Source organism: Aotus nancymaae, unplaced genomic scaffold, assembly GCF_030222135.1.
Source record: "Aotus nancymaae isolate 86718 unplaced genomic scaffold, 86718_ANA_hifiasm-v0.15.2.pri h1tg000072l, whole genome shotgun sequence".
NCBI lineage: Eukaryota > Metazoa > Chordata > Mammalia > Primates > Aotidae > Aotus > Aotus nancymaae.
In genome coordinates this window covers 12,023,727-12,045,055 of record NW_026988487.1, presented here as the reverse complement: position 1 = coordinate 12,045,055, position 21,329 = coordinate 12,023,727, and the positions used below count along the sequence as shown (strand labels likewise).

Genomic DNA, 21,329 nt, shown 5'->3' with positions numbered 1-21,329 from the left:
TTTTTCCCTAATTTCAATCAATTACTCAGCCCAGTTGATTTTACTTTTAAAGATCTCTTACATCTAGCCACTGTTCCATATCCATTGCCAATACCATAGTCTAAGCTGTGCTGTCTGTTACAAAAACTACTATAATTTTCCTTAGTCCAAGCTATCATCATCTTTGCAAGAACTACTCAATTTTCTTACTAATTGGTTTCCCAACCTCTACTTTTGCACTCTTCAAATCCATTTTCCATGTTGCAGCCAGCTTCTATTTTGAAAATATACTGATCTTGGCTGGGCGTGGTGGCTCACGCCTGTAATCCAAGCACTTTGGAGGTCAAGGCGGGTGGATCATCTGAGGTTGGGAGTTCAAGACCAGCCTGACCAACATGGTGAAACCCCATCTTTAAAAAAAGAAAAAAGAAAAAAAAAAAAAAAGAAAACATACTGATCTTGTCAATCTTCTGCTTAAAATCTCACTCCATCAGGAAAAAACCCCAAATCCAACATGGCACACAAGGCTTGCATAGTCTGGTTCTTGTTGGTATCTGAAATCTTATCTCCCTCCTTTGCTATCTGCCCTCCAGCCACACTGGCCTGCTTTCAATTTCTTGACTGCCTCTTCCTGCCTTCTGCACAGAGCCTTTGTACATGCTATTCTTTTTGCCTGAAACTTTTTCCCTCCTGCTTTGCTTAGTTCAATCCTCTGTATTCTTCAGACCTCCCTCAAGCCTCACTTCATGAGAGAATTTTGTGTGTGTGTATAAGCAAAACATCCTGTCTGTGTTTGTTTAGCAAAGTCACACTGGCCAGAGAGGGCCTCAACGAGTATCTGATGAATACGAAGGCAAATCCCTCAGGCCAGACTCAGCTTCTGCCTTGGATCTCCTCCCCATCCTTGCTTCAGAACAGAATCCAGGCCAGACTCACCGCAGGGTCTCCAGGAGGCAGCGAGGGTATCTCAGGGTCTCACAAAGACTCTGCACTGCAGAGAGGCTAAGCAAGTTTCCACTTAGGTCCAGCTCCTTCAGGCTTCCAGTGACCTTGAGAACGGAGAAGAGAATCTGCCAATAGGCATCTGTGGCTGTGACCCACCTGAACCTGAGGGAGAGAAAGGAGGACAGGAGAGATGTGTTGTGTGTGGGGGGTTTGAGGTGCCCAGCCCTGCACAGCACAGTTGAAATCTGTCCCCCTGAGCACCAGACCACAGTAGGCAGTGCCATCCCCAGTACCGACCAGCCTCCCTATCTGCTCCTGTCACCTAGGGCTAGATCCCTCTCCTCCATGTGACTCCTCATTCTACAGCCCTTACCATGGGACACTGAAGTGTTCATTTTGTATGTCTGTTTCTCCCTCAGTCTGAGAGTTCCTTGAGGGCAGACACAGACACTTGTCTTTTTTTTTTTAAATCTTCGGTGCTTGGTATAGGACCTGGCCTCTTGCTGTGCGGGGGCAAGGAGCAGAGGCAAGGAGCTGCCTGCACATGGGCTCTGCATCTCTGTGCCTCACTCCGTCTCCTTGGCTGTAAAAACAGGACAGCAATAGCATCTGCTGCAGAGGGGTGTGTGAGGATTAACAACTACTACAGAGTATCCCAAAAGTCCTAGAGCAGTTTAAGTTTTAATAATTGTGGAAGTACAAGTACTATAAACATATAGAAAAAGCCAGCTGAGCGTAGTGACTCATGCCTATAATCCCAGTACTTTAGGAGGAAAAGGCAGGAAGATCGATTCAGCTCAGGAGTTTGAGACCAGCCTGGGCAACATAGTAAGATCCTGTTTCCACAAAAAATAAAAAAAGCATAGCCAATGTGGTAGTGTGCACCTGTAGTCCCAGCTACTCAGGAGGCTGAGGTGGGAGAATGGCTTGAACCTGGAAGGCCAATGTTGCACAGTAAGGTATGGTCATGCCACTGCACTATTCCTAGGAGACACAGCGGGATTCCATCTCAAACACACACACACACACAGACACACACACACACACACACACACAGACACAGAGAGAAGTAAAAAAGCCATAAATGAGGCTGGATGTGGTAGCTCATGCTTGTAATCCCAGCACTTTGGAAGGTCGAGGCGGGCGGATCACCTGAGGTCAGGGGTTTGAGACCAGCCTGGCCAACATGGTGAAACCCCATCTCTACTAAAAATACAAAAATAAGCCAGCCGGCGGTGGTAGCAGGCGCCTGTAATCCCAGCTACTTGGGAGGCTAAGGCAGGAGAATCGCTTGAACCCAGGAAGCGGAGGTTGCAGTGAGCTGAGATCGTGCCATTGCCCTCTAGCCAGGGCAACAAGGGCGAGACTTATCCCCCCCACTCAAAAAAAAAAGCCATAAATGAAAGTTTATTTGAATTTCTTTTACATTTGCTTAGTTTTGTGAAACTTGAAAAATACATTAAAATTTTTTAATTTCTGTCAGCATTTGCCATCTTTAATTAAGAGGACTGGAAAAAAATTAAGTTTAGGCCGGGTGCGGTGGCTCAAGCCTGTAATCCCAGCACTTTGGGAGGCCGAGGCGGGTGGATCACGAGGTCAAGAGATCGAGACCATCCTGGTCAACATGGTGAAACCCTGTCTCTACTAATACAAAAAATTAGCTGGGCATGGTGGCGTGTGCCTGTAATCTCAGCTACTCAGGAGGCTGAGGCAGGAGAATTGCCTGAACCCAGGAGGTGGAGGTTGTAGTGAGCCAAGATCGCGCCATTGCACTCCAGCCTGGGTAACAAGAGCGAAACTCCATCTCAAAAAAAAAAAAAAAAAAAAAAAAATTAAGTTTATATTGAAAACACACAATGCTTAATCACAATCTGAAACCTTTCATCCTGCCATCTTCATTTCCTTAATATCTCTGGTTGGTTCTCCTCTTCCTTCCCACAGCCCTTGGCCAACCTCCACCCTTTCTTCCTAAACTTTCACTTTGTTGTTTATAGTAGCCTTCTTACTCTTCTCTCTGCCTTGCCTAGCTGACTCGCTTCCTTTAAAATTTCCCCTCCCACTTGCAGCTGAAGCCTCTGACTTTCCCATGGCATTCTCTTAAGGCCCTACTTGCTCCCACCTATCCCAAACTGTCTTCTCTGGTCTGGTGTTCCTGGTTCCCCTTACCCATCCCAGTACCCACCCCCGGCCAGCCACCATCTGGCCTCTGCCTCTGGCTGCTTGGAACTCTTCTGAAGGTCTCCCATTGGTCCACTGCCACTTGGAATACCTGTATCCAGATCCTTTAAGGCCTACCCCACATTTATAATTATGAATAACTAGAAACAGCTTACAATGGCCAAGAATAGGAGAATGGTCAAATTAGCCATGGCACTTCCCTATGGAATAGCATGTCGTCATTCAAAATGGTGTTGTATATATTTTAAGAATATAAGAAGGGCCGGGCATGGTGGCTTAAAAATATAAGAAGGGCCAGGCATGGTGGCTTATGCCTATAATCCCAGCACGTTGGAAGGTTGAGGCAGGCAGATCATTTGAGGTCAGGAAATCGAGACCAGCCTGGCCAACGTGGTGAAACCCCATCTCTATTAAAAAGACAAAAAAAATTAGCTGGGTGTGGTGGCGCACGCCTGTAATCCCAGCTACTCGGGAGGCTGAGGAACGAGAATTGCTTGAACTCGAGAGGCAAAGGTTGCAGTGAGCAGAGAGTGTGCCATTGCACTCCAGCCTGGGTGACAGAGCAAGATTCTGTCTCAAAAAAAAAAAAAATATATATATATATGTATATATATATATATATTTTGTATATATATATTTTAATGAACATGAGTTTTATTGTGAGAAAAAGTTTTAAAAATATGAATATAAAGACCCACATCAAACATTTCTTCCTCTGAGAATCTTTTCTTTTTTGTCCACTCATGTGATCACTCCCTTCCTTGGGCCACACCACAGTACCTTGTCCATATCTCTACTGTTGTAGGCACCACACCCTGTTGTCAGTATTAAATGAAATGTTTGTCTTCTCCCCTGTTTTTTGAGCTCCTTAAGGCAGGGATTGTGCTCTTTTTTGGTGTGTTTTTGTTTCTGTTTCTGAGATGGAGTCTTGCTCTGTTGCCAGGCTGGAGTGCAGTGGCAAGAGTTCAGCTTATTACAAGCTTCAAGCAATTCTCCTGCCTCAGCCTCCGGAATACTTGGAACTAAGGCATGAGCCACCATGCCCAGCTAATTTTTGCATTTTTATTTATTTATTGAGATGGAATCTTGCTCTTGTTTTCTAGGCTGGAGTCCAATGGCACAATCTTGGCTCACTGCAACCTCCACCTCCCAGGTTCAAGTGATTCTCCTGCCTCAGCCTCCCGAGTAGCTGGAATTACAGGTGCCTGCCACCATGACTGGCTAATTTTTGTATTTTTAGTAGACACAGGGTTTCACCATGTTGGCCAGGATGGTCTCAATCTCTTGACCTTGTGATCCTCCCAGCTTGGCCTCCTAAAGTGCTGGGATTATAGGTGTGGGCCACCATGCCCGGCCAGGATTGTGTTTTTTAATCTGTCATCTGTAGGGCCTGGCATAGAATCAGTGCTTAATAAATATCGAATGAATCATCTAAAGCAGGACACAGACACATACCAATACCATGTGATCTATACTGCGGCAGAGGTGGGGGAACCGGGATGGGGAAGTTCTGAGTGTTGCTGGGCTAGAGAATGCCTAGAGGAAGCTGCTCTTGCGAAACCAGAGAGTGGGTTTCATGTTGAGTGCCTGGGGCAACGGTGGCACCACAGTCACAAAGAATTATGAAGTCAGTTTTGCAGGGAAAAATAGCAAACTTTTTTTTTTTTTTCAGACAGAGTCACTGTCACCCAGGCTGGAGTGCAATGGCGCAATCTCAGCTCCTGGGTTCAAGCAATTCTCCTGCCGCAGCCTCCTGAGTAGGTGGGACTACAGGTGCCCACAACCACACCCAGATAATTTTTGTATTTTTAGTAGAGAGGGAGTTTCACCATGTTGGCCAAGATGGCCTCGATCCCTTGACCTCGTGATCTGCCTGTCTCAGCCTCCCAAAGTGCTGGGATTACAAGTATGAGCCACAGTGCCTGGCCAGGAAACTCTTTTTGATAGCTGATGGGGAAGATCTCAGGGCCAATGTCGTCATCAAGAGGGTTTCTGAAGCAGCTGGAGGAGCAATTTCTTTGAGAGAATGAATGGCCAGAGAGAGGAGCAGGGGTGGGGGGGCTCCCTGATCCTTGGGGAGTGTGGGGGTAGCTAAGGTCAGCTGGAAGCTGGGAACAGGTCCAGGAGAGAAGATGGGTAGTCATTCTAAGGGTAGGAGGAGAGGTGGCAGCACAAGGCAGGGTCCAGTGACGTCTCCAGAAGCAAGCAGAGTCTGCCCCACAGTTGGATACTATAGAGGAGCTTAGGTGGACAGAGCGGGCAGTTAGAAGTCACTGGCGACCCTGATTCTTTAGCCACCCCCACCCCCCCAACCAGGCTTAGTGACTGTGCCTCTGGTGCTCAGGACACTTGGGCTTATGGACTGACAGAGGAGCTGGAGACACGGGAGGTAGAGGACTCACAGGACTACCCTGTCAAGGCTCCATGCTGGTCCGCGCTGCCTGCTGTCAATCAGTTGAAGCTTCTTCACATCGTGGCAGAATTTAATGCAGAAAGTGCACACCAGGAGCTCCATGTCTGTTTCCACACACATGCACACTTCTTGGAAATGGGCCATCATTTGTGTCAGGAACCTTTTGCCCTGAGTCTCGTACAAACAGTGGAGGAACTCCAGAGAGTGTGACTGCAGTGGGGGCTGCAGGAACTGGGCGCACTGCAGAAGCCTCCTCTTCCTCTCCTGAGACAGCCGGCAGTCGAAGATGTTATCCATCTCTCTCGCCCCTTGTTTACTTAACAGGCCCAATAGGAAACGTGTGGTTGGTGCCCTGAACAGGTCATGTGTTCCATATGCTTCTAGCAACTTTCCCAAACCCATGATGTGATTAGAATGTTCACCTCTCTCCTTATCCTCCAAGGCACAGGACATTGCTGCAAAGAACTCCTGGAAACAGAGGTGAATGAAGCTGTAGCTCAGAGGGATGGGGTGCTCTTGAAGAATACCCATCTTCAAGAGGGAGGAGATGATGGCCTCATCTAACCCATGCTTCTTGAGGTCATCTGGACTGAAAAGGGTCTTTCTTTGCCAGATGCCCTCAGCAGCCAGGGAGCAGAAGCCCCGGAGCTGGGACCCCAATGGCTGAGCTTGGAGAGCCTGGGAAAAGTAATGCAGACAGAGGGTCGTGGTGGTCTTGGAGGTCAGTGTGAGTTCTTCCTTCTGCTTCATCTGCTGCATTAGGCAAGTGCAGGCCAGCCAGGACACCCAGGGCACGAGACACAGGGCCCAGAGTTCTTTGTTTGATTTGACCAACCTAAAGGCTCTACTTGCTTGCCTTTCATCTGTGAAATATTTGTAGAAATATTCCTTCCTGCTGGACTCAGAGAACCCCAGGACCTCTACCCAGCGTGCCTGCTCCAAAGAAGGAATGAGACTCTGCAGAACTGTGGTCCGAGCAGTGATCAGGAAGGATGCCTTGGGAAGTAAAGTTTTCCCCAGCAAACTGCCCAGCAGTGCATCTGCTGGCTGTGGCTGGCTCCAGTGCAGACAGAGCTCGGAACTCTGCTCCTTCAAGACCCATTTTGGCTCATCCACACCATCGAGGATGAAGAGCAGCCGCTCTGGCCTAGACAGGATCTGTCTAATGGGAGCCTGAGTGGCTGTCCAGTCTTTTCCAATGAGCTCAGCAAGACTCAGCACCTTGGACTGGGCCAGCTCTCTGCAGCTGAAGTAGAAGACATGTTGGAAGCAATCCCTATACAGCTGGCCTCTCTCCCAGGCCTCCCTTACCCGCCTGGCCAGTGTTGACTTCCCAATTCCAGCAGCCCCCTGCAGTATGACTATGAGAGGTTCCTGGGTATCCAGGCCTGGGTGAAATAAGTCTCTGATCTCAATTAAACGTCCTTGATCCTCGTCCACATTATGAAGCAATCTTCTCCTGATCAGGCACTCATGGCTTCTGGGGTGAGGCCTTTGTAGAAGTAGCAGCTGTGTAAATTTTTGGCTCAAATCCTCATTTTTCCAGGACCATTTGGAACAGCTGCTCTCCCTCCACAGGCTCTGGTCTCTTTCTCTGATTCCTAAGGGAGGGAAAGAAGGAACATAAAGGTAGAGAATAGAATAATTAATTAAAAACTGTTTTAGGCACCTACTCCAAGACACACACTGCACTGGCTGCAGACACTGGTATGTTCTCGCCATGTGGTAGAAGGAACATGTGCTTTGGGGGTAGAAGATCCCAGTTCAAGTCTTGACTCAACCAAGTCATACTCCCTGAATGACTTTTCATCACTGAATATTTATTAAGTGCTTACTATGTGCCAGGTGCTGCTGTAGGGGTTGGGGATAAAGAGTGAACAAAACAGACATAACTCTCTGTCCTCACTAAGGTCATGATGCCGGCCATTAGCTCCTATGAGCCTCAGTTTTCTCATCCATAAGCTGGGGGTTGTAGGAGGTCACGGAACAGTGGAGGAGATAGTGGAGTGTGTAGCAGATGCTGACAGCATCCCCTGAGCTCCTGCTGTTGCAGTACCTGCCAACAGTGTCTCTTGGCAGCAGCTTTGGTCATCTGTCTGAGGGCTCTTTCTCCACCTGTCAGCCAGGAGGGCCAGAAATACTGGGGGATAGTACTGCAGTCCAGGAGATGCCCTTAGTGGACAACAGATGGGGGTCCCTTGCCCCCAGGGCAGATAACACTCAGGCATGTTCTCACTGTCTCCCAGACATCCGCAGCAGCATGGAACTTCAGTTGCTCGCAAGGTAACCTGTTCCATAATCTACCTTTCTTGGGCTTCCCTGCCTTACTTCTCTCTCCTGTTGATGTTTTTAAGCAATCACTGCCCCAATAAACCACCTGCAAGCAAATCCGATCTCAGGCTTCTAGGCGAGCCCAACCTGAGACAGATGGAAGATGCCTCCTGACCTGTGAGGAGCTGAGCTCACGTATGTGATTGTTTCCCAGGGAGGGACCTCAGGCTCCTGTCTTAGTCAGACTCCAAATAGAACAACAGTCACAATTTCTGTTCTTCACAGTATTTTGAGTGCCTCTTCCTTCTCTCCTTAGGTGAATTTTATTTTATTTTATTCATTTTTTTGAGACAGAGTTTCACTCTTGTCACCCAGGCTGGAGTGCAGTGGCATGATCTCAGCTCACTGCAACCTCTGTCTCCCAGGTTCAAGCGATTCTCTTGCGTCAGCCTCCTGAGTAGCTGGGATTACAGGCAACTGCCATCATGCCTGGCTAATTTTTGTATTTTCGTTTCACCATGTTGGCCATGCTGGTCTCAAACTCCTGACTTCAAGTGATCCACTCGTGCCTGTCTGAGGTGCCACAGAAGGGCTTTGCTCTTCTAGATGCCACATTCTCCAGAACCTCCTGGTTTTCATGGCTCTGTTACCATGCTGTGTAGCTAAATCCTCTTGAAAAGCCAGACTAAAAATTGTACCCTTACCCTTGGTACCTCTAACAAGTTTATTTTAATGTTATGCTCCTGACCAAAGTGTTGGCAAACTCTGGTCAAATCCACAAAAACAGGTGGCTGGCTGGATTTGGCTGAAGTTTGCCAACCCAAGCCAGCCACCTGTTTTTGTACAGCCTGTGAGTTAAGAATGATTGTTACATTTTTAAATGGTTGGAAAAAAATCAAAAGAAAAATAATATTTTATGCATGTGAAAATAACATAACATTTAAAATTTATTGTTCTGGAGTATAGTTTTATTGGAATACAGCCATGCCCACTTGTTTATGTCTATGGCTGCCTTCAGGCTACGAGGGCAGACCTGAGTACTTAAAACAGAGACCCTATGGCCTACAAACACTAAAACATTTACTATCTTTTCTTTTTTTTTGATGGAGTCTTACTTTGTAGCCCAGGCTGGAGTGCAGTGGCATGATCTTGACTCACTGCAACCTCCATCTCCCACGTTCAAGCAATTCTTTTGTCTCAGCCTCCTGAGTAGCTGGGATTACAGGCGTATGCCACCACACCCAGCTAATTTTCGTATTTTTAGTAGAGCTAGGGTTTTGCCACATTAGCCAGGCTGGTCTCAAACTCCTGACCTCAAGTGATCTGCCCGCCTCGCCCTCCCAAAATGCTGGGATTATAGGCATGAGCCATCACGCCCGACCTACTATCTTGTCTTTTACCAAAACAAGTTTTCCTACTTTTTTTCTTAATAGATTAAAAAGCATGCCATGTAGTTTTTATACTTGTCATGAAACTATTCTTCAGGTTATTTTGTTCAGGTTTCCCACTTGGACAGCAGTGGGGGTGACTCTGCCCACCCCTGCCACTGGTCGCCAGGCAGGCAACGTCTGCTAGCAGTCCTGCTTCTGTCTAAACTCAGCCAGCAGAGGCAAACTCCTGGTGCCTCGGGAAACACTCTGAAGGCAGGGTGGGTGACTCCACCCACCACCACCTCACCTAGCCAGACAGGCCATGTCTGCTAGAGCTTCCAGTCCAGCCGGTCCTCCTTCTGTCTAAATCCAGCAGAGGGGTGCAGCCTCCTATTGCTGCCCTTGCTGTGCAGAAGCTTTTAACTTGATGTGATCCTGTTTGTCCATGTTTGCTTTGGTTGCCTATGCTTGTAGGGTATTGCTCAAGAAATCTTTACAGATCAATGTCTTGGAGATTTTCCCTAACGGTTTTTTGTAGCAGTTTCATAGTTCGAGGTCTTAGATTTAAGTTTTCAGTCAAATTTTTGATGTGTTTTTGTCTGGTTTTGGTATCACAGTAATATTCCTTCCTACTCTATTTTTTGGAATAGTTTCAGTAGAAATGATATTAGTTCTTTTTTTTTTTTTTGAGACAGAGTCTTGCTCCATCACCAGGCTGGAGTGCAGTCGCTTGATCTTGGCTCACTGCAACCTCCGCCTCCTGGGTTCAAGCAATTCTACTGCCTCGGCCTCCCGAGTAGCTGGGACTACAGGTGCGCACCACTGCACCCAGCTAATTTTTGTATTTTTAGGAGAGATAGGGTTTCACCATGTTGGCCAGGATGGTCTCTGTCTCTTGACCTCGTGATCCACCTGCCTTGGCTTCCCAAAGTGCTGGGATTACAGGTGTGAGCCACCGTGCCTAGGCATGATATTAGCTCTTCTTAAATGTTGGGTAGAATTCAGCAGTGAAGCCATCTGGTCCTTGGCTTTTCTTTATTGGAAGACTTTTTATTATGGCTTCCATGTTGTTACTTGTTATTGGTCTGTTTAGGTTTTGGATTTCTTCCTGGTTCAGTCTTGGTAGGTTGCATGTATCTAGAATTTGTCCATTTCGTCTAGATTTTCCAATTTATTAGCATATAATTGCTCATAGCAGCCACTAATGATCCTTTGATTTTCTGCAGTATCAGTTGTAATGTCTCCTTTTTCATTTCCTATGTTGTTTATTTAGATTTTCACTCTTTTTCTCTTAGCCTGGCTAAAGGTTTGTTGATTTTAACTTTTCAAAAAATCAACTTTTTGTTTCATTGATCTTTTGTATTTTTTCAATTTCATTTATTTCAGCTCTGATCTTTATTATTTCTTTTCACCTACTAATAGTAGGTTTGGCTTGTTCTTGCTTTTCTGGTTCTTTAAGATGCATCATTACATTGTTTATTTGAAGTTTTCCCTCTTTTTTGATGTAGGCATTTATAGCTATAAACTTCTCTCTTAATATATCCCATAGGTTTTGGTGTATTGTGTTTCCATGATCATTTGTTTCAAGAAATTTTTATTTAATTCTTAATTTCTTCATTGACCCAGGAGCATATTGTTTAATTTTCTTGTATTTGTGTAGTTTTCTAAATTCCTCTTATTATTAATTTCTAATCTTATTGCATTGTGGTCAGAGAAGATGCTTGAAATTATTTCAATTTTTTGAATGTTTTAAGACTTGTTTTGTGAGCTAACATATGGTGTATCCTTGAGAATTATCCATGTGCTAAGGAAAAGAATGTGTATTCTGCAGCTCTTGGAATGTTCTGTAAATATCTATCAGATCCATTTGGTCTATAATGCAGATTGAGTCTGATGTTTCTTTGCTGATTTTCTGTCTGGAAGATCTGTCCAATGCTAAAAGTGGGGTGTTAAAGTCTCCAGCTATTATTGTATTGAGGCCTATCTCTCTCTTTAGCTCTAGTAATATTTTCTTTACATAGCTGGGTGGTCATGTGTTAGATGCATCTATATTTAAAAGTGTTATATCCTCTTGCTGAATTGACCCTATTGTCATTATATAGTGATTTTCCTTGTCTTTTCTTACAGTTTTTGTTTTGAAATCTATTTTGTCTGATACAAGTATAGTAACTTTTGCCCTTTTTCAGTTTCCATTGGCATGGAATATCTTTTTCCATCACTTTATTTTCTGCTTATGTGTGTCTTTATAGGTGAAATGTGTTTCTTGTAGGGAACAGATCAATGGTTCTTGTTTTTTTCATTCATTCAGCCAGTCTATGTCTTTTGATTAGATAACTTAGTCCATTTACATTTAATGTTATTATTGATAAGTAAGGACTTACTTCTGTCATTTTTATTTTTTGTTTTCTGATCTTCTCTTCTTTCTTTCTTTTATTCCTGTCTTCCTCTAGTGAAGATGATTTTCTCTGGTGATACGATTTAGTTTCTTAATTTTTATTGTTTGTGTATTCGTTTTATGTTTTTTGGTTTGAGGTTACCATGAGGCTTGCAAATACCATCTTATAACTCATTATTTTAACCTGATAATATTATTTGCATAAACAAAGAAATAAGTAGAAAGAAAACTAATAAAAACTCACCTGAACATCATCTCCCTGCTTTTTAAACTTTTTGTTGCTTCTATTTATATATTATTGTACTGTGTCTTGAAAAGTTGTTGTAGCTATTATTTTTGATTGGTTCATCATTTAGTCTGTCTACTTAGGATAAGAGAGGTTATACACCATAGTTACAGTGTTAAAATATTCTGTGTACTTTCTGTTATGAGTAACTTTTGTACCTCCAGGTGATGATTTCTCACTAATGTTCTTCTCTTTCTGACTGAAGTACTCCTTTTAGCATTTCTTGTAGAATGGGTCTGGTATTGATGAAATCCTTTAGCTTTTGTTTGGGAAAATCTTTATTTCTCCCTCATGTTTGAAGGATATTTTCTTTTCTTTCTTTTTTTTTTCATGGTTAATAATCTCATTTTTATTATACTAAATGTCAGGTCAAAAGTCAATGGCATTTACATGCTGGAAGACTGTTTATCACTCACCTCTTTCAATTATATCAAACACTGATTAACCAAATGTGACTGGACTGAAGTGCTACAACTTTATGATTTCTTTCAAGTATATGCAGATCTCTTAAGTGGGCACATCTGCTTATGTGCAAAACAAATGAAATATAGATACTTAAAGAATGAACAGAAGTGGCCTGTAAACATAAACCACCCTGCCATTCAATTTCGAAGCTCTGTCTTTTCTTCACTAATTTGTCTTCTGCTATTAGTAGTCTTCTATCCTATTAAAGTTGTAGGGTTACTGATGATCTGGAAATTTCACGTTGGTATTAAAAAAGGAATGTTGGGTTGATGCAGTCTCTATAATAAGAAGAAATACCTTGTTCTGTGAGCAGCTGCCATACTTTCAGACATGTTTCTGACTTTTAGATAATTAACAAATCCTCTGAAGAAAAGAAGCAGGCCAAGTACAAGAAATATCCACCAAAGCCAATACTGTCCATTGAAATATCCAGTAAAATAATCAGAAAACCTGACAATAAGGATCCATTTGATCAAGGAAAGGCCAAATCTACAGATAGCACCATACCGTCCAGCTATGGTATTGGTGATACAGAAGGATAAACAAAACCCAAGCCAGCTGAAAATAAATGCCATGAAAAATGCCAGCATGAAAATGCCATCATTCCCCACTCTGAGCTGGACTGCATCACTGAAGTCATCTCTTGGTGGACACTCTTCCTCCTGAATTTTTTGAGATGTTTCTGCTGCTGCAGCTGCCATTGCAGCAGCTTTAGCCTTCTCAGCTTCATCGTATGTAGGAAGAGAGGTAGCAACACTATAGGGAGGTGGCACAGGATAAGACTCACTGTAAACTTCTGTATCTGAAGTTGTAGGTACTTCCACAGTAATACTACTATACGGTGGAGGGGAAGAGTCAGTTTCAAATGCTGGTGAAGAGGCAGCCTGCACAATCTATGGTGCCAGGTTTGAAATAGATGGCTGCTCTATGGCCAATGATTCTGAGTTATCCTCTTCATTAAGAAGCACCTGGTAGTGCCCAGTCCTCGGCTGGTGGTGATCCATCCTGCCCGGCTCAGGATCCAGCTTCTGAGCGGGCAAGTCCCCTCGGTGCTCAGCTCCCTTGGCCACCCCTGCCGACAACGTTGTCACTGCAGGACCCCTTCTGCCTCTGTTCCTGCCGCCGCTGAAGGATATTTTCATGAGTTATACTATTTAGGGTAAAAGTTTTCTTTCCTTCAGCACTTTAAATATATCATGCCACTCTCTTCTGGCCTACAAGGTTGTCATTGAAAAGTCTACTGCCAGATGTACTGGAACTCCATGGTATGTTATTTGTTTTTTTCTCTTGCTACTTTTAAGATCCTTTCTTTATCCTTGACCTTTGGGAGTTTGATTATTAAATGCCTTGAAGTAGTCTTCTTTAAGTGAAATGTACTTGGTGTTCTGTAACCTTCTTGTACTTGGATATCTTTCTTTAGGTTTGCGAAGTTCTCTGTTATTATCTCTTTGAATAAACTTTCTACTCCTATCTCTTTCACTACCTCCTCTTTAAGGCCAATAACTCTTAGATTTGCCATCTTGAGGCTGTTTTCTAGATCCTGCAGGTGTGTTTCATTGTTTTTTATTCTTTTTCCTTTTGTCTCTTGTGTGTATTTTCAAACAGCCTATCTTCAGGCTCACTAATTCTTTTTTTTTTTTTTTTTTTTTTTTTTTTTTTAGCACAGGCATGAGCCACTGCACTCAGACCAAGATTTCTTTTGGGAAGGATTTGTTTTCTTTTTTTTTTTCTTTTTTTTTTTTTTTGAGAGAGAATAGGAAAGAGGAAAAAGGAAGAGAAAGAGAGAGAGAGAATGGGGAGGAGGGAGAAGGAAAAGAAAGAGGGGGAGAGAATGGGAGTATTGCTTTCTTGCCCAGGCTAGAATGCAATTTAGTAATGGGTATTGAAAAGCTCTTTTATACTGATAATTATACTTAATGATGTAGTCAGGAAGGAATAAGGGAAGAAGATAACAAACAAACAGCCAACCAATATTTAATTTAAACCTATGAAATGCTATGCGATTACTGAGGAGTGATTTACTTCCAATTATATAGTCACCTTTGGAATAGGTGTGAGGTGGTAATGTATGTTTTGTGTATTTGAAGTGGAGAGTTCTATAAATGTTTATTAAGTTTACTTGTTCCGGGTCTGAGTTCAAGTTCTGAATATCCTTGTTAATTTTCTATCTCGTTGATCTATAGAATCGTTAGCTCTTCTTGTTGCATTGATCCTTTTGCCATTATGTAATGTCATTCCTCGCCTCTTTTGATCTTTGTTGCTATAAAGTCTACTTTATCAGAGGCGAGAATTGCATCTCCTGTTTTTTGTTTATTAGTTTATTTTTACTCTCTGTTTGATTGGTAAATCTTCCTCCTTCTCTCTGAGTCTTTGTGTATTGTTGCATGTAAGATGGGCCCGGATGCAGCATACCGATGGGTTTTGGCTTTTTATCCAATTAAAATATATATAGGTTTAATACCGGCGTTTGATGCTAGCTGGCTGTTTTGCCCATTAGTTGATGTAAATTTTTTATTGTGTTAAAGTTCTTTGCTTTTTGATATATTTTTGGAAAGGCTGATATTGGTTGTTCCTTTATATGTATAGTGCTTCTTTCAGAAGCTCTTGTAAAGCAGGCCTGGTGGTGGTGAACTCTCTAAGTACTTGTTTGTTCGCAAAAGATTTAATTTTTCCTTCGCTCATAAAGTTTAGTTTGGCTGGATAGGAAATTCTGGGTTGAAAGTTCTTTTCTTTAAGGATGTTAAATATTGGTCCCCACTCTTTTCTGGCTTGTAGGGTTTCTGCTGAGAGATCTGCTGTAAGTCTGATAGGTTTCCCTTTATGGGTAACCTGACCTTTCTCTCTGGCTGCCCTTAGTATTTTCTCCTTCATTTCAACCCTAATAAATCTGGCGATTATGTGCCTTGGGGTTGGTCTTCTTGAAGAATATCTTTGTGGTGTTCTCTGTATTACCTGGAGTTGAATATTACCCTGCCTTGCCAGGTTGGGAAAATTTTCCTGAATGATATCCTGAAGAGTATTTTCCAACTTGGATTCATTCTCTTCATCACATTCAGGTACACCTATCAAACGTAAATTAGGTCTTTTCACATAGTCCCATATTTCCTGGAGACTTTGCTCATTCCTTTTCATCCTTTTTTCTGCATTCTTGTCTTCTCGTTTCATTTCACTGAGCTGGTCCTCGACTTCTGATATCCTTCCTTCTGCTTGATCAATTCGACTGTTTAAACTTGTGCATGCTTCGCGAAGTTCTCGTGTTGTGTTTTTCAGCTCCATCAATTCACTTATATTCTTCTCTAAATTGTCCATTCTCATTAACAGTTCGTCAAACCTTTTTTCAAGGTTCTTAGTTTCTTTGCATTGGGTTAGAACAAGTTCTTTTAATTCACAGAAGTTTCTTATCACCCACGTTTTGAAACCTGCTTCTGTTATTGGAACACACGTGTAATCTATTAAGCCTTGTTCCGTTACTGATGAGGAATTGCAATCCCCTGTAGAGGGAGAGGCATTCTGATTTTGAGTATTCTCTACCTTTTTACGCTGGTTTCTTCCCTTCATTATATATTTGTCCGTCTGTCGTCTTTATAATTACCGGCTTTCTAACTGGGTCTCTGACGTCCAACTTGTTGATTCCCTGCGCCGAGATCTGAGCAATCCACTGAGCCGGCCAAAACAGTGGTGTTAAGATTGATGGTGCTTTTCTGCCCGGGAATCTCCGGACTCTGCACCAAGAACTGGCGTGCTAAGGCACCAGCAAAACCACCACGCCGGCCACAAGAGTCGCCCTGGCGACCCGTGGGGCTCCTCCACTGGGAATCTCCTGGTCCGTGAGCAACAAATATTCGTCTGAAAGTGTGGCGTCCTCTCGTTCTTTGCGCTTTCACTGGGAGGTACGTGCCCGAGCTGCTAATCATCAGCCATCTTGGATCTCTCCAGCTCACTAATTCTTTACTCTGCTTGATCTATTCTGCTGTTAAAGAATTCTGATGCATTTTTCAGTATGCCAATTGAATTTTTTCAGCTCCAGAATTTGTTTGATTATTTTTAATCATTTCAATCTCTTTATTAAATTTATCTGCTAGAATTCTGAATTTTTTCTCTGTGCCATCTTGAATTTGTTTCCTCAACATAGCTATTTTGAATTCTGTCTGAAAGGTCACATATCTCTCTTTCTCCAGAACTGGTCCCTGGTATCTTATTTGGTTCATTTGGTGAAGTCATGTTTTTCTGGATGGTATTAATGGCAGTAGATGTTCTTCAGTGTCTGGGCATTGAAGAGTTGAGTATTTATTGTAGTCTTCACTGTCCGGGCTTATTTATAGCCAGCCTTTTTGGGAGGGCTTTCCAGATTTGAAAGGACTTGAGTTTTGTGATCCAAGGTATTTCTGTTTTAGAGGGCACCCCAAACCCAGTAATGGTGTAGTTCTTGCAGAATCATAGAGGTACCACCTTAATAGTCTTAGAAAAAAGTTCTTAGAGACTGAAGAGACTTAGATAACTAGATAGTAATAATGGGAGACTTCAACACCTGCCAACAGTATTGAACAGATCATCGAGGCAGAATACTAACAGAGATATTTGGGACCTAAATTCAACACTTGACCAAATGGGTCTAACAGACATCTACAGAACTCTCCATCCTAAACAACAGAATATATATTCTTCTCATTTGCACATGACATATACTGCAAAATCAACCACACAATCTACCATAAAAAGTTCTCAGCAGAGGATTCCACCAAGATGGCCAATAGAAGCAGCTCTGGAGCACAGTTCCCAGCAAGAGAGATGCAGAAGGCGAGTGGTCTCCACATTTCCAAACAAGGTACCAGGTTCATTACAATGGGACTGGTTGGAGAGTGGGTATAACCCAAGCAAGGCAAACCAAGGCAGGATGGGGTGCTGTCCCACCTGGGAAGTGCATCTGACTGGAGGATTGGGGGCTTTCTCCCCTCCAGCACTCTGGTTCAGATACTGTGCTTCTCCCATGGCCCTTGCAACCCACAGACCAGGAGACCTGTGCTGAACTGAAAAGCCCTGCGAGTTACCTGCACAGGGAGAGAGGTTATACGGCTGGGTGGGTCCCTCCCCCACAAAGCCCAGCAAACCTTGGGTGGGTCCCTCCCCGACAAAGCCCAGCAAACCTGATCCCTCTCACTTGAGAGTTTCACAGCCAGCACATCAGCTCGAGCTTGACCTGGAATGATCAAGCTAGGTGGGGGGAAGTGTGTCTGCTATTATAGAGGCGGGTTTAATCTTCCTGTGTAAACAAAAGCCAGAGGAAGCTTACAAAGCAGTGGAACTGAGTCTGTGACAGCCCAGCAGTGCCTCTGCAGGCAGACAAGGGACAGACTGCCTCCTCAAGCAGCTCCCTGATATCAAAGCTAGATAAATCCACAAAGATGGGAAGAAATCAGCATAAATGGGAGGAAATTATCAAAGACCAGAATGCCTCTCCTCCTTCAAGGGATCACAACTCCTCACCAGCAAGGGAATAAAAAAGGATGGAGAATGAGTTTGACAAATTGACAGAAGCAGGCTTCAAAAGGTGGGTAATAACAAACTTCTCTGAGCTAAAGGAACATGTTCTAACCCAATGCAAAGAAACTAAAAACCTCGAAAAAAGGTTAGACGAAATGCTAACTAGAATAATCAGCTTAGAGAAGATCATAGATGACTTGATGGAGCTGAAAAACATAGCACGAGAACTTCACGAAGCACACACAAGTTTCAATAGCTGAATCAATCAAGCAGAAGAAAGGATGTCAGAGATTGAAGATCAAGTCAATGAAATAAAATGAAAAGGCAAGATTAGAGAAAAAAGAGTGAAAAGAAAGGAACAAAGCCTCCAAGAAATGTGGGATTATGTAAAAAGACCTAATATACGCTTGATTGGTGTACCTGAATGTGACGAGGAGAATGAATCCAAGCTGGAAAACACTCTTTAGGATATTATCCAGGATAACTTTTCCAACCTAGCAAAGCAGGCCAACATTCAAATCCAATAAATATAGAGACCACCACAAAGATATTCCTCAAAAAGAGCAACCCCAAGGCATATAATCATCAGATTCACCAGGGTTGAGATGAAGGAAAAAATGCTAAGGGCAGCCAAAGAGAAAGGTTGGGTCACCCACAAAGGGAAGCCCATCAGAATCACAGTGGATCTCTTGGCAGAAATCCTACAAGCCAGAAGAGAGATGGGGGCCAATATTCAACATCCTTTAAGAAAAGAACTTTCAACCCTGAATCTCATATCCAGCCAAACCAGGCTTCATAAGTGAAGGAGAAATAAAATTCTTTACAGACAAGCAATTGCTGAAAGATTTCATCGCCACCAGACCTGCCTTACGAGAGCTCCTGAAGGAAGCACTAAACATGGGAAGGAACAACCAGTACCAGCCGCTGTAAAAATGTACCAAATGGTAAAGACCAATAACACAATGAAGAATCTGTGTCAACTAACAGGCAAAACAACCAACCAGTAACAAAATGGCAGGATCAAATTCACACATTAACATGTTAACATTAAATGTAAATGGCCTAATTGCCCCAATCAAAAGACACAGACTGGCAAACTGGATAAAAAGTCAAGACCCATTAGTGTGCTGTATTCAGGAATCCCATCTCATGTGCAAAGATACATGTAGACTCAAAATAAAGGGATAGAAGAAGATTGACCAAGCAAATGGAGAGCCAAAAAAAAAAAAAAAAAAAAAAAGCAGGGGTTGGACTCCTAGTTTCTGATAAAATGGACTTTAAACCAACAAAGATCAAAAGAGACAAAGAAGGGTATTACATAATGGTAAAAAGATCAATGCAACAAGAAGAACTAACTATCCTAAACATACATGCACCCAATGCAGGAGCATCCAGATACGTAAAACAAGTTCTTAATGACCTACAAAGAGACTTAGACTCCCACACAATAATATTGGGAGATTTTAACACTCCACTGTCAATATTAGACAGATCAACGAGACAGAAAATCAACAAGGATATCCAGGACTTGAATGCAGATCTGGACCAAGTGGACCTAACAGACATCTAAAGAACTCTCCACCCAAAATCCACAGAATATACATTCTTCTCAGCACCACATCGCACTTACTCTAAAATTGACCACACAACTGGAAGTAAATCACTCCTCAGCAAATGCAAAATAATGCAATTCATAATGAACAGTCTCTCAGATCACAGCACAATCAAATTAGAACTCAGGATTAAGAAACTCACTCAAAACTGCTTAACTACATGGAAACTGAACAACTTGCTCCTGAATGATGACTAGGTAAACAATGAAATGAAGCAGAAATAAAGATGTTCTTCAAAACTAATGAGAATGAAGACACAATGTACCAGAATCTCTAGGACACATTTAAAGCAGTGTCTAGAGGGAACTTTATAGCAATAGATGCACACATGAGAAGCAAGGAAAGATCTAAAATTGACACCCTATTGTCAAAATTGAAAGAACTAGAGGAGCAAGATCAAAAAAATTCAAAAGCTAGCAGAAAAGAAGAAATAACTAAGATCAGAGCAGAACTGAAGGAGATAGAGACACACAAAAAAAACCCTTCAAAAAGCAAAAAATTCAGGAGCTGGTTTTTTGAAAAAATCAACAAAATAGACAGACCACTAGCTAGACTAATAAAAAAGAAAAGAGAGAAGAATCAAATAGATGCAATAAAAAATGATAAAGGGGATATCACCACTAATGTCACAGAAATACAAACCACCATCAGAGATTACTACTAACAACTCTATGCACATAAACCAGCAAATCTGGAACAAATGGATAAATTCTTGGACACTTTCACCCTCCCAAGACTAAACCAGGAAAAAGTTGAATCCCAGAATAGACCAACAACAAGGTCTGAATTTGAGGCAGCAATTAATAGCCTACCAACCACAAAAAGTCCAGGTCTAGACGGGTTTATAGCCGAATTCTACTAGATGTACAAAGAGGAGCTGTTACCATTCCTTCTGAAACTATGCCAAAAAATACAAAAAGAGGGAATCCTCCCTAACTCATTTTATGATACCAACATCATCCTGATACCAAAACTTGGCAGAGACTCAACTAAAAAAGAAAACTTCAGGCCAATATCCATGATGAACATTGATGCAAAAATCTTCAATAAAATACTAGCAAACTGAAGGCAACAGCACATCAAAAAGCTTATATATCACCATCAAGTAGGCTTCATTCTGGGGATGCAAGGCTGGTTCAACATATGCAAATCTATAAATGTAATCCGCCACATAAACAGAACAAAAGACAAAAACCACATGATCATCTCCATAGGTGCAGAGGCCTTTGACAAAATTCAACAGCCCTTTATGCTAAAAACTCTCAATAAACTAGGTATCAATGAAACGTATCTCAAAATAACAAAAGCTATTTACGACAAACCCACAGTCAATATCATACTGAACAGGCAAAAACTGGAAGCATTCCCTTTGAAAAATGGCACCAGACAAGGATGCCCTCTCTCACCATTCCTATTCAATATTGTATTGGAAGTTCTAGCCAGAGCAATCAGGCAAGAAAAAGAAATAAAGGGTATTCAATTAGGAAAAGAGGAAGTCAAATTGTCTCTATTTGCAGATGACATGATTGTATATTTAGAAGACCCCATTGTTTCAATCGAAAATCTCCTTAAGCTGATAAGCAACTTCAGCAAAGTCTCAGGATACAAAATCAATGTGCAGAAATCACAAGCATTCCTATACACCAATAACAGACAGACAGAGAGCCAAATCAGGAGTGAACTCCCATTCGCAATTGCTACAAAGAGAATAAAGTACCTAGGAATACAACTAACAAAGGATGTGAAGGACCTCTTCAAGGAGAACTACAAACCACTGCTCAAGGAAATAAAAGAGGACACAAACAGGTGGAAAAATGTTCCGTGCTCATGGTTAGGAAGAATCGATATCATGAAAATGGCCATACTGCCCAAAGTAATTTATAGATTCAACACTATCCCCATCAAGCTACCACTGACCACCTTCACAGAACTG

The 21,329-nt window shown here is 42.6% G+C and overlaps 1 protein-coding gene and 1 pseudogene across 6 annotated transcripts in view; both read right to left on the bottom strand.

The window, feature by feature from the left end:
* The window catches only part of NLRP1 (NLR family pyrin domain containing 1), an 88,062-nt gene that overhangs the window by 56,946 nt on the left and 9,787 nt on the right, over positions 1–21,329 (bottom strand). For all 6 annotated transcript variants that reach the window (XR_010339130.1, XR_010339131.1, XR_010339132.1 and 3 more), the window contains 2 exons: positions 5,505–7,116; positions 916–1,086 (listed from right to left, as the gene is read on the bottom strand). Coding sequence is in view for 3 of the 6 variants with exons in the window: in XM_021672759.2 (XP_021528434.2) it covers positions 916–1,086; positions 5,505–7,116 (1,783 nt within the window). In the remaining 3 variants the exon portion in view is untranslated. The remainder of the gene's footprint in view (positions 1–915; positions 1,087–5,504; positions 7,117–21,329) is intronic.
* LOC105722811 (NEDD4 family-interacting protein 2-like) lies at positions 9,896–13,946 on the bottom strand (annotated as a pseudogene).